The sequence below is a fragment of the Coturnix japonica genome, chromosome 26 (assembly GCF_054131305.1).
Source record: "Coturnix japonica strain WE chromosome 26, WE-NBRP24, whole genome shotgun sequence".
Lineage (NCBI taxonomy): Eukaryota > Metazoa > Chordata > Aves > Galliformes > Phasianidae > Coturnix > Coturnix japonica.
The window spans coordinates 5,585,658-5,597,652 of record NC_140688.1 but is presented as its reverse complement, the minus strand read 5'-3'; the positions used below and the strand labels follow the sequence as shown (position 1 = coordinate 5,597,652).

At 43.7% G+C, this 11,995-nt stretch overlaps 1 protein-coding gene across 4 annotated transcripts; it reads right to left on the bottom strand.

Moving 5' to 3' along the window:
* Window positions 1-379: 379 nt before the first annotated feature.
* Window positions 380-11,967, bottom strand: LOC146756760 (solute carrier family 15 member 2-like). 4 transcript variants are annotated; one of them, XM_085524180.1, is made up of 5 exons: window positions 10,381-10,515; window positions 6,425-6,471; window positions 3,071-3,158; window positions 2,311-2,452; window positions 382-545 (listed from the first exon to the last, which is right to left on the bottom strand). In XM_085524180.1, the coding sequence occupies exons 1-5, from the start codon at window positions 10,427-10,429 to the stop codon at window positions 449-451; spliced, it is 423 nt and encodes a 140-aa protein (XP_085380306.1). In that variant the 5' UTR covers window positions 10,430-10,515; the 3' UTR covers window positions 382-448. The 4 variants fall into 4 exon arrangements, with proteins under 4 accessions (XP_085380308.1, XP_085380306.1, XP_085380307.1 ...); XM_085524181.1 differs by lacking the exon at window positions 10,381-10,515 and adding an exon at window positions 11,704-11,967 and having other exon boundaries at window positions 383-545; XM_085524182.1 differs by lacking the exons at window positions 6,425-6,471; window positions 10,381-10,515 and adding an exon at window positions 5,280-5,426 and having other exon boundaries at window positions 380-545.
* Between the last annotated feature and the right edge of the window lie 28 nt (window positions 11,968-11,995).

Genomic DNA, 11,995 nt, shown 5'->3' with positions numbered 1-11,995 from the left:
GTTAGGGCAGTATGGTTAGGTTGCAGTTGGACTCAATGATCTTTAAGGTCTTTTCCAACCTGAGCAATCCTCTGATTCTAAGTAACACAGATAATTCCTCTGTCACACATAAAAAAAAAAATAAATTAAAAAAAAAGTGTATTTAGGATTTAGTCTTCCCATGTACACAAAGGGACTTGCTGAGCTGGACAGCTATAGCAATGAGAAAATGAGGAAGAAAGGAGCAATTGAATGGAAGAGACCAAACTCCAGTAGCATAATGTAGCAGAGAGGCATGATCAGAAGTCCCTGTATCAAAGGGCTCAGTCCTGGTGACTGTTCCAAGCTTTTCCTGGTGAATTCACACCTCCCCTCCAAACTGCTGGCCCGATGGAGGTGAAACAAGTGACAGTAGTGGGTAAACCACCTACCATTGCAACCTACGAGAACATTCAGCTTCAGCTGCTACTTACACGTGAACTGCCTGGTTGCCAAGGGATGGAATTGCACCGACTGACTTTATCAGATGGCCAACCACATACACAATGGAGAGGTAGATGATAGTCCTGCGAGCAAAGCAAACAGCAGTGACTGAAGGTGCTGTGTGATGTACAGTCTCTAAACAGAGTGTGCCTGTGTTTCCTGATATGAAAGGTCTATTTGGCTGATGCACAAGGAATAGTTTTGTCCATATCCCCAGTACTGCAGACAGCTATAACTTTCACGTCAACATTTTACATGCTGGAAAAAGGAGATAGGCAAATGGGCTGAGATTAGGGAAGCATAGATGCTACTTTCTTTGGGGAGATTGCTGGGTAGAATAAGCTAAATGTTCTACACTGCAAATAGATGAGTACTCTTCAGGTCCAACTCAGTTTCCAGACTACTAATAACTGGCAGTTTGTAGAATGCACTTAACTGTGCTGGAAGGAATCCATAGGGACTGCTGCACGCTTTGAACCCACCTGATTACTACAACCAAATTAGGAGTGTGGTTTTCCTGTTACAAGACTGAATTGAATCTCAAGCACCTCTGGAGGACTGAGCTCATCTATCTGCTTCCCACATCTTGGTGAGTGTGAGCAGGAAATCTGACCAGAAGGGTCAGGCTTTTGAGTACATTACATTGCTTCATTGTCTTCGAGATCAACACATTTATTTATTTATGTGCAGACAAAATGCTCAAAGCGAGAATGGAAGGACTTGTTAGGAAAGAGAATCTAGAAGAAGCCCCATGAGCTCCTCTAATCTGTTATCTTGTTCTTAGGATTGGTTTAGCTATTGCAGCAAAAACTACCATTTATAAAGACCAGGGGATTACTCCGGGAAAAACCTCTTGCCTAGTGCACAAAAGTTTGCCTAATGGTTTATTTTTTCACAACATTACGCTGCAAGATGGATATCCATCCTCAAACAGCAATGAGTATTCACAGACGACTAATGAAGTTAAAAAACAAGCCAACTTTGTGTATGTGCGTGTGTGTAGGTTTATTTCACTCGAGAAAATGACTAAAATAAAGCACAAAGAAAAAAAGGAATAGTGATATCTCTTGAAGAGCTTTCTGCTACAAAGGCATATTGCAGCCATTTTTTTCCATGTAGAGACTCACACTGCCAGATGTGCTTAGACCTATAGGGAAGGGTTCAGCTGCACTTCATCACTAACAGCAAGACTCCTCAGGCAGAGAGCAGACAGTGCCAAGGAAAGAATGGCCTGTGTACAGCTGCTCACCACCACTCTGGGTCAGACGGTGGCCCTGCCTGCAAATTATCAGCCTAAGGGAAGAGTCCCTAATTTTCTCAGGGAGAGTTTAGCTGGTTTTGTACTAAGGGAGATGATTTGTCCGAGTCCAGGTTACTCTGGGATAAAAATGATTGTGTTCATGCATTCCCTAAACTGAGAAAGCATATGTGAGTACAGCTAGTGACATTTCATCTGAAACTACTAGATCAAGAGGACAATACTGCTTCCTTACCACTTTGAATCTATCTCAGCAACAGAACTTGGCAAGCTGAGGGTTAACCACCCTATATCTTAGTTTCCTCAAGGTTCATGGGGAAGGAGAGGGGAGGAACATTGTGATCTATGATTTAATTTATTGATTTGAATTGCATTGCCTATTGGTCATTGGGTGAAAGGGGAGCGTGTAACAGCATGAGCAAACACATTAGTTGTTCACCAGTTAACATAGAGAAGCTGTTAATATGTCAAAAGTGTGTCTTTGCTGCACCGTGAACTAGCTCAAAATCAGAAGCGCGGGCAGCACTGAATCTCATGCAGGCTGTACATTGCAGACAGATCCTGTCTGAATTAGAGAAATGTCTACTTACTTGTATTTCCCCAGCCATGAGTCTGCCATGATGGCTCCAATGACAGGTGTGAAATAACAGAGAGCAGAAAAGGCATGGTACACAGCAGTGGAGAGATTCTCATCCCAGTGGAAGAAGCTTATGAAATACAGCGTCAGGACAGCTAAAAGGAAGCAAGCAAACCACATCAGATAATTGATGTGCATCTCTGTGGGTAAGCAGGAAGCTACATCACAGTGACAAGGAAAACAAGGACTTGCGTACCAGCTATGAGCACTGCTGTGGAAAGATCTGTGCTTTCTGATCTATTCCTCATAATCCCTGACACAGGAGAAGCTCAAATGAGGTATGTGAGTATCAGGCTTCCCCTGCTCATAAGCATTTGTGTTTAGCTGGAAAATATATTTTCTAGCTTATCACACCTGAACCTGTAGTTCTGTTTATGCATATTTTCTATTTGCAAATTAGGTGCCTATATGATTCAATTCAAAGACACACAGAATGCACACAACTGAAAGACATCACATGCTGGAAAAACTGGTTTGAGACCAAGAATGATATAAAAAATTCAGACTGGAAGCAACACTGGAGGTCTCTAGTCCCAATTCGTGTTTAAAACAGGTCTAGCTTCAACATCAGGGTGTGCTGTTCATGCTTATATCCCAGAATACCAGTTTATTTTGAAAGACAACTGAGACCATATACAGCAGAACTCTGGAACGCCAGGCCATCATATACAGAAACCCAAGGATCGGATAGTCTCTTCCCATGGGCCACATACCTCTCATGCCATAGTAGGAGAAGCGCTCACAGAACTCATTCACCACAATGAAGGCGATGCTCAGGGGGTAGTTGGAGCCACAGAGTTTCTACAGGAATTAAAGTAGAACATATCAGCTTATTGACAGTTTTCACCCCAGCAACACATCCACACAGCACCTGGGCAGCAGAGAGGAGTCCAGTCTGAAAGCCAGGTGCTCAGTGCTGCCTGGCTAACCTGCAGGTTGGACTCAAAGGAGTAAGGAGGCCACACATCCATCTTGCTTTGGTTAGGGTTCCCTATGAACCCTCCTGGCAGGTGTGGACCCCATAAGGAACAGCAAAGGGACTCCAGAACTGCCAGCAGCCAACATCTGCTATGCCCTAAGCTCTAGAAACTTCTTTGGAAAGATTGTACTGCCTCTCTGCTGCAACATAACATCCCACTGAGACGCAAAATACACCTTCAGATGCATTTTTATCTATACTTCACACAGAGTTACTGCTCTCCCCTGAAACTGCTGCCTCCCCCAGCACCCAGAGAGCTGCTTCTTCCTCAGTGTCAACTGCCCTCAGTCTCTGCACCTCAGTTACACCAAACTGCACCACTGCATTTACTGCAGCAGAGCTTCAGCCACGGCAGCTATTTCATATCCCAAGAATGCTGGCAGAGCTATGGACAATTCAATTCATTAAACAAAAATCAAACAAAAGAGCTATGCACTTCTCAAACCTGTCTGAAATTGGCTACTTTTTTATTGACATCAACTTCACTCAAGCTAAAATCTGCTGTTTCCAAATGAAGTGCAAGGCACCTGAACAGCCAGGTCTTAGCATGACCTTGTGCAGGCCCCCATCCCTCTACTACCCACGGTGGTCCCAGCTAAGCAGCTGGGAGCTGCTGGAAGCTGCTTATCTCCACTGCCTCCCACCAAGGACAGCAAGATTTCACAGCTCTGCCAATTAGTGGGAGAGACAGGCTGGCCATACATGGGGTGAGGGACGGGGGTGTAATACTGTCATCTGCATTTACATCCAAAGTTTTAAACAGCCGTGGTATGGTGAGATGAACTCTTCGTATGCATTTCTGTACCTTGTGTCAGAAGTAATGAATTCCTCTGTTACTTCCCAGAGTCTCAAATGCAAACACAGATAAGAAGATAGATGTGTTTATTGAGGTTTATTCCACCACGAGACTTGAGCTTATTTGGATTCCCAAAGCAATGCCTCCTAGGTTAGATGACTAGCTAATCATGGTGTCTCACTCAAGATTATACAAGGACCACAGAAGAGAAGAAACTGTTTGCTAAATAAAATAAAAACAAAAACAACACAACACTGTAACTAAACCCATTTCCATTCCCTAACCCAGTATCTGTGATATTTTTGTGATTTTTGAAATACTTTCCTCTCACTATTCATGGAATGCCTTGTTATTAAGAAACCCTTGGACTCTTGGGTTCACTTGAATAAAGATGTAATTATCCATTTCATTTATCGTTTGTGCTGAAGCTGTCGTGCTCAGCATATGGCTACCAAGACAGAGTGCACAGAGGGTGCTCCCTTGGAAACTGGACCCAGGGCTCCTGCTTTTAGACCAGCCTGAAAAATGGCAGTATATAGAAGCTGCAAATGCACAAATGCACAATGCTCTCCCGCAACACGTTCTTAATATTATAGAGGAAAAGCCATAAGGAGGAAATAATGCTTCCTCTGGTTACTTTGTGGCATTTTTTGAACTTGGAAATAAAATGACATAACAGGGATATCTTTCTTCCACTCTTTCCCAGACCTCGTTGTCAGTACTCTGATAATTAATAGCATTTGATGCAGATACAGAGTGGGACTCCACAAAGCCAAGGCAGCCAGGTGTAGGGAAAGCTGCTGCCTGAAATCACTGCTCCGTGCACAAACCCTGCAGGATCTGTGTGCATCAGTAGGAGGTACAACGTGCCATGCTGTGACCTGTAGTGACAGAAACCCTGGCAGTGGCTCCTGCTCTGGGATGGGCACCTCCAACACATCAGTGTCTGCAAGCAGGAAAAGGGGAGCAAGAAGAGAGACTGTACAGCTAAACCTTCCCCAGTGCCTGAGCCAGCACCTTAAGTAACTGCTTACAAATGCTGAGCAAGGGACTTACAAGCAGGGACACTTTCGTCTGGCCTGGACGCTGTGAGACAGCATCAGCGCACACAGAAACACTCAGGTGCTCTCTCTGCTACATCACTGACCTGCATGGGGCCTGCCTGGACATCCAAAAGTGGGCAACCTTCATCCATGGGAAGAGCCAGCTGCAGTTTGCTCACTTTTGCAGAGGAGGACCTTGCTCAGCAGATAGCCCCAGCAAAAGCAAAGAGGCTAAACCTGGATTGACGATCACACAGCTACACTGCTGTGCTTAGCTAACCACTGTAAGCCTGGGATGTGCAGGATTATGGAGCTCTTAGAAATATTGTGGAAGTTGATAGATTTGTGTCTTCAAGAAGAAAAAAAAAAAAAAAAAAAAAAAAAGAGAGAGAGAGAGAGAGAGAGAAAATAAGGGATCCCTTAAAGTGCCAGTGGCAGAGTTGTTTGCTTTCACTTCTCTCTCTTGCTGATCAGCTGCAAAATAGGACTAAGATTAGTATTTCACATGAGCTCTGAATATCCAATAATTAATGCCTGCACAGTACTTAAAACAGTCAGCTAAATATCTAGCTTGCTTATGACATAACTGGCTGCAAGAGCAATTACTACCACACTGTCCTGTGAATCAAAGCACGTGCAAAACAAGCCTCTTTCTTACCAAAGCCAATATAGTGTACGGTATTTAGTGTCAAGCCCTCAGCTGGAACTAGCCTGAAAACCTACACAAACGCAAGAGCTGCAAGGTAAGCAAACAATGAATCTGGCTTAACTCACAGCCAAAGACGTAAAGCTGAGGCTCTGGGACACACATCAGTGGCCTGTCCAAAGTCCCCATCCCTCCTCCTGCTTAGCAGCACCTGGAAACCTGTCTCAATGGTCTCACCAAAGGAAGCAAACGCACAACCCAGCTCCCTCCTACCCATGCATGACAGCTCCCTGCAATTGACAGAAGGAAGTCCTTTCCCACAAGGAAAGGAGCATTCAGGAAAAAGGCAGCAATGCAAACCCTCACTTTTATTTTTCCCCAAGGATGCAGTTCATTTTTACACTTTAAGCTGCCCTTTGTCAACTTAATCAGGTTAGTGGAGGGAATTTTTGCATGGAGTTGTTAACGCTTACTTCAACCCTCTGCAAGAAACGGTGTTTGTCTCTAGCCAGAGCACAAAAGAGGAAAGAACAGAGAGATCTTGCAATGTTTAGAGCAAGCTGAGCAGAAAGCATAGCAAAGTAAATGAGCTGTAACACTCACCGGAGATTTTTTCTGAACAGGGAAATCTCCTTTGGGGGGATCATCTCCTGCAGAAATAAAAGTGAACAAACTTTCCTTGGATTCGTTTCTCTGAAAAGTGTTCATCTCCCCTCTCGCCTCGTCTCCCACCATGCTCTGTGGCCGTGGTGAGTTGACTGGGAAGATTTCCAACCTCAGGCATGAAGTTTGATTCAGTTTGAGTTAACCCTAATTGAGCACATTTCTGCGGCCAGGGCAGAAAGGGGAGGGAGATGCCATAAAGAAAGACAACAGCAGAGCTCAGGAAGAGCTGGGGAGTGCAGCTTAAACCTTCTGCAGGTTGGGGCTGTGAGCACTTTGTAGCACAGACCTCCAGTTTGCTTGGCATGCTCCCAGCTGTCTTACACACATCAACCCAGCACAGCCCCGTATGCTGCACAGATGTGAGACGAATAAAAATCCAGGGTCCCAGAGACCTCTAGAGCCTGCTGATTTAGGAGAAAAGCATCAATCTGTCCTCCATTGTGGTAATGTCAGGTTCATTCCACAGGGGTCCCGCTCCACTGAAAAATCATGTTACTCCAAGTCATAACCACTGAAACACTCATCACCCTTAGACACTGGATGTCATAGGTGCCTGCACGGTATTAAGTCATTTCTTTGCTGTTCCAGGACCAGGGTACATTTCCACACCAACTCCCTGGAACATCCTTGACTTCCCCTATGGGGCAGTTTAATCCTGAGGGCACAGACAGCACCCAGAAGCAGCTTCAAATCCGCTGTAACATCTCCTTATATACAAAAGGCCACCTCTGGGATCCCTATGATGCAAATGCTTTCTATGCTGGGTAGGGAGCCCCCGGCTCCCAGCAGGCACCCACCCTGGTGTCCCTCCTCATTTGCCCTTCCCACGGGAATCCAGGGAGCTCCTTATCAGCTTATCAATATCCTTATCATTGCTCCCCAGCAATGCCTGCAGTTACAACAAAATTCACAGCCTTCCCATAAACCACCCTGAGTGGCTGCAGCTCTGTGGCATTTTGGGTGCAGTGCAGGGCTTTTTCTTCCCCTTCCATTTGGCTTCTTTAAAAGGCAAATATTCAAAGCAATTTCCCAAATATTCCTCCTGTTTCTTATCAGAAAAAGCACAGATCATACCCAGGATCTGCAGTTGGCACCAGTGTCTCCATAAACTCACCCCTAGCTCCAGCACCAAGTTGCTGCTAGTGCTGGGTATAATGGAGCCAGGTTTGCAGTTGACAAACCAGGAAAGAGGCATCTGCTCATACCACAGATCCTTAGCCTGTCTTCAGTTCTTGCTAACAAGACACAGAGAACATCTTTGTTAAGCCCATTTCACAGGCAAGAATGACTTTAAAGTATATTCAAGGCTAAGAGCAACACAAATAACAGATCATGTGCAAGTTGGTCCTGTCTCCTGCACACCAGGCCAGCATATACTCTTGAGTCCTGTCAATCTGACCCCTTACTGAAGGCAGCAGAAATATTTCCAAGCCAGCTGTTGGTCTCTCTTACTTGCCAAAGCATCTCCAGCCAAGCCTCAGTAGGAGCCTGCTGTGTTCTGCTATGCACAGATGAGCAGGACAAACACAGTGAAGTTTATTAAAGGATTACACAAAAGCAAGACAGGAGAGGTTTCAGCATCCCTCATGCAGGGCTCCCATGCTGATGCAATGTGATGCCTTAATATTATCTTCAGAATCCTGCAGCTATGCTTCCTTTGTGAGTACACAGACCTGTGCTTTACACCAGCTAAATGATTTTTCTAATACTAGCATGAAAAAAAATATATGTATCAGTCAGTAGAATTAACATGCTGCTTGTCAAATACAGTGCAGAGATGTTTAGGCCATTATCTTCTGGAAGGTTTTCTCAGACAGAAAGGGGGAAAAAAGAATAAAAATGTGTAGTAATAAATAATAAGTCAAAGCAAACAGTGAGAATGAGTTAAGGAGAATATATGTGCAAGCAACTCAGATGCAAGTTGAATAGAACTTGATAGGAGACCTGTGTGGCTGGGATGAGAATTGGAAAGGAATTGTACCACAAATGGAAATAAGGTGACACTTCTGAAGATGAGTATAAACAAACAGATCGAGTATGGAGCAATAGAGGCTGAAAAGCTAAGGCACAAAATGAATTATAGCTAGCAGGGGACACAAAAGGCAATAAGAAAAGGTGTTAGAAATGCTGTAAATACTGGAGAAAGAGGAAGGAAAATGAAAGTCTTATTGAAACTAGAAAACGAGCAAACAAAGGCTGATCGAGAGAAGCCAGGGAAGTTGTGTTCTTTTTGTATGTCTTCAACAAAAGAAAGAAGAAGCCACAATATACAATATTCAGATGTTTCAGTTGTGCTCAAATTGCTACAGCCTGATCAAATTCACTTCAAGGTGTGGATATTGTTTTTGAACCAACTTCCTTGTAAGAGTCAGAGGTAGCACAAGCTTCACCATTATCTTTAAAAAGGCAAGTGAGGCTTCATGTGAAATATCCATCCAGTGGGCAAACAGGAAATCCCTCTCACAATACTTTCTCACCAAACTGGGAAGGTAGAAAACATGCAGGTTCCCAACTTCTCCATGAGCAAAGAGAACAAAAGCACAGCCAGCAGGCTGCTTGCACTTGTGCCCAAAACTGGGATGGAGAATAGGGCATTAACTCAAAATTTTTATGTGGGAGATAACATCTTGTGGCTCTGGAATGAATAAGATGAAATTCAGGAATGGCTGCCAAATGCTACCCCCAGGAAAAATGACACAGAGATCAACTATTCTCTACCTTCATTAATAAGATGAGGAAAATAACTGACTTCAGTAAAGAAGATCTGGGGCCTCTTTTGTCCAAATTTCCCTCTTGCAAGGATGTGGGAGCACTGGCAGAAAGGTGGTGCAGTTGAGGCAGTCCTTGATGTTGGATATTTAAGATCATCTTAGGGACTGGCTGAATATGTCAGGCCCTGTTCCAGAGCTGGCAGATGAATCAGGTGCCCCTCTGATGTTCACTCTTCTGAATTTCCATGAAAAGCCTGTTCTAAACAACTTCAACTGGCAAGCAAGGACTGCTTTGCTTTATGTAAGATTTTTTCTGCATTGTTCTTCCTGCAAGCGGACAACCTGTAAGATGATCCACGCTTCAATGTAAAACTTGGCTACCAGATGCCTTGCATAGCTGTAAGTTTCCATGAATATATTAGTTTACAACTTCGAGTCAATCTTCTACATTTTTCAGATCCCTAAATCCACAGGAGGACAATCTGCATTTTTCTTTTGCATTTACAATTCTTAGATCCTCAGTACTTTATCCTGCAATGCTGTACACATTAATCTGTTTATACTCAGCTGATCAATTCATTTATGTCTGCATTCATCTTGTTCAATTCCTTCTTGATTTTCAGCTCAGCCACACTGGTCTCTTTCTAATGAGTCTCATTTTGAATTCACACACACTGGTCATCCTTTAATAGTATTTTCACCATATCTTTGTTTCTCTCCTCTTTTCCTAAGAAAAAGTTACAGCTGTGCCAGGAACACTTCAGGCTGTGGTCTGTCTTCGGATGGACAAGATGATCTCTCCAGATTCCTTTCTCCAGTTCTTCCATTATAGAAAAGATCACAGCTTAACTTATTTAGACAGACCAAGACTGGCTCCCAGTCACCTGCAGACTCATCCCAGAGTAATTTAAAAAAATAAACACAAATGTTTCACTTGATCAACCAAGAAAATATGCCACAAGTCTTCAGTCCTGCCTCCCTGTTCTACTCACTAGTCCTTAGGGACTCAAACTTGTAAAGGTATGTCAGTCAACAACACTAACAATATCAAGCACCTAAACTGTCTTTAAGTGCCTGTTAGCGGGTCACTAGTCAGCCTGTGCACATCAGGGAAACTTCTCATCACTCCTGGTGCCTTTTTGCCTTCAGTTTAGCAAAAGGAGTTTTAAGAAATTCTCTCACCAGCTTGGGCTTCCTTTGCAGTTTGCAGCTCACGGTCCTTCTCTGCCATTCCTTCTGCTCTGGGTGCACCAGATGAGCACAGCTATGTAGTGCTTGAAGATGAACCTTGTTGAGCAGTCCTGGCTCTCTCTCACCCTGTTAATGTTTCACTTCACAGCAGCAGTCCTTTGGTCGCCAATAAATAGTGATTTATTCACTACGTACTCAACAAGCAGAAAGGAGGAATGAGCGCTATAGGCCATATAATGAAATAGAGATGAAAAGATAGAAAGAGAATTGTAAAAAGCTTTGTTTGGAAATGCTTGTGGCTTCTGTTACAAGACTGGAAGGAGGGGAAACACATCAGGAAAGGGCTTTCCCTTTCAAAGGACTTTTAAAGAGACTGTTACAGCACATAAAAATTAGGATATTTATCTTCACTTAGGGGAAATGTTCAGCAAAACACAGAATGAAGAAAACCCAGTGCAAACAAATACAACCATAAATGTAAACTCATTTCTAGGCTCTCAGGATGGGAACATCACAGAATCACTGCAAAAATTGGAAGCTGGCTCCAGAACAAGACTTGCAGTCTTTTGTAACCAAGCACTGATTAACAGTGAGTGCCAAGGAAGGATATACATTACTTTGAAAACCAGGAATAATTTAACTATTCAGGTTGTCAGTACAGAGAGAGCCTAAGTGACCTCTTGAATTCCTGTCCAACTATTTCCCCCTTGAGATTCCAAGTTGTATTTGATACTGCAAGGTCAGGCACTGTGCCCTGACTCCCAGCTGACCAGCTGCACCAGTTTGTGTAGGTTGAAGACAGAGGAAATGGACACTGAGGTGCTCCAGGCAATGCTGACCCACAAGCACATGTCCAATCCCTGGGACATTTGTATTCTCTGTCCTTCCTGCTTGGCCTTCATCTCCCTCCATAGCCATTTAAAGCATTTTAAGAATGCAACTCGTGTCTTAGAGGCAGTCCCTTATTAAAACAATACCTAGTTTTATTGTTCATACAGGTTTGTAAAGTCTGAGGAAAAAAAAAAAAAAAAAAAAAAAAGAAAAAGAAAAAAAAAAGAAGAAGAAAATAAAAAGAAATTAAGAAAAGGAGAACCAAGATGGGTATTAAAGGGAACATTAGCTCATCTTCTAACACCCTACTTAGTGCTGTTTGAGATCGCTAAATTCTGAATGGCTTTCTTAATGCCCCTAATAATCAAGATGTGCTAGACTCTCACACACCCACCACCACAGCTGACTGGCTCTGGCATAACTCCAGCTCTTTGATTAAAACCTGGCACTAGAAGAATCCACAGGTTAACCCCATCCACTTGCCTGGGGCTGGATCTTCCATCCCCTTCATGGAGTGAGAAGGTGGGAGGTCTCTGCAGCTGGAAGAAAGATGGATGTGGTGTGGCAGAACTTTGAAAAAGCACTTGATGGCTGCTTGGCAAACATTTTCTCCCTGGTGGTACTGGTAGCAGGTTCTTAGTGCTGTAGGTCTCAGGGTGTTTCACTGTGCAGATGACACTATTTCCTCTTCAGAGATGGGCAAAAGAGGGGAAAAAAATGTCCTGATGAAGGCAGACTCCACTGAAAGCTCACAGGTGCCAGCTCAGCAGTCTAT

Bases quoted from the DNA above. Each gene is read 5' to 3' on its own strand.
- LOC146756760 (XM_085524179.1), bottom strand. From the start codon at position 6,556: ATGGTGGGAGACGAGGCGAGAGGGGAGATGAACACTTTTCAGAGAAAC. The intron at 3,159-6,424 runs GTGAGTGTTACA...TAATTCCTGTAG, and splicing joins CTGTTCAGAAAAAATCTCCG to AAACTCTGTGGCTCCAACTA. The intron at 546-2,310 runs GTAAGTAGACAT...CTTTGCTCGCAG, and splicing joins TCATGGCTGGGGAAATACAA to GACTATCATCTACCTCTCCA.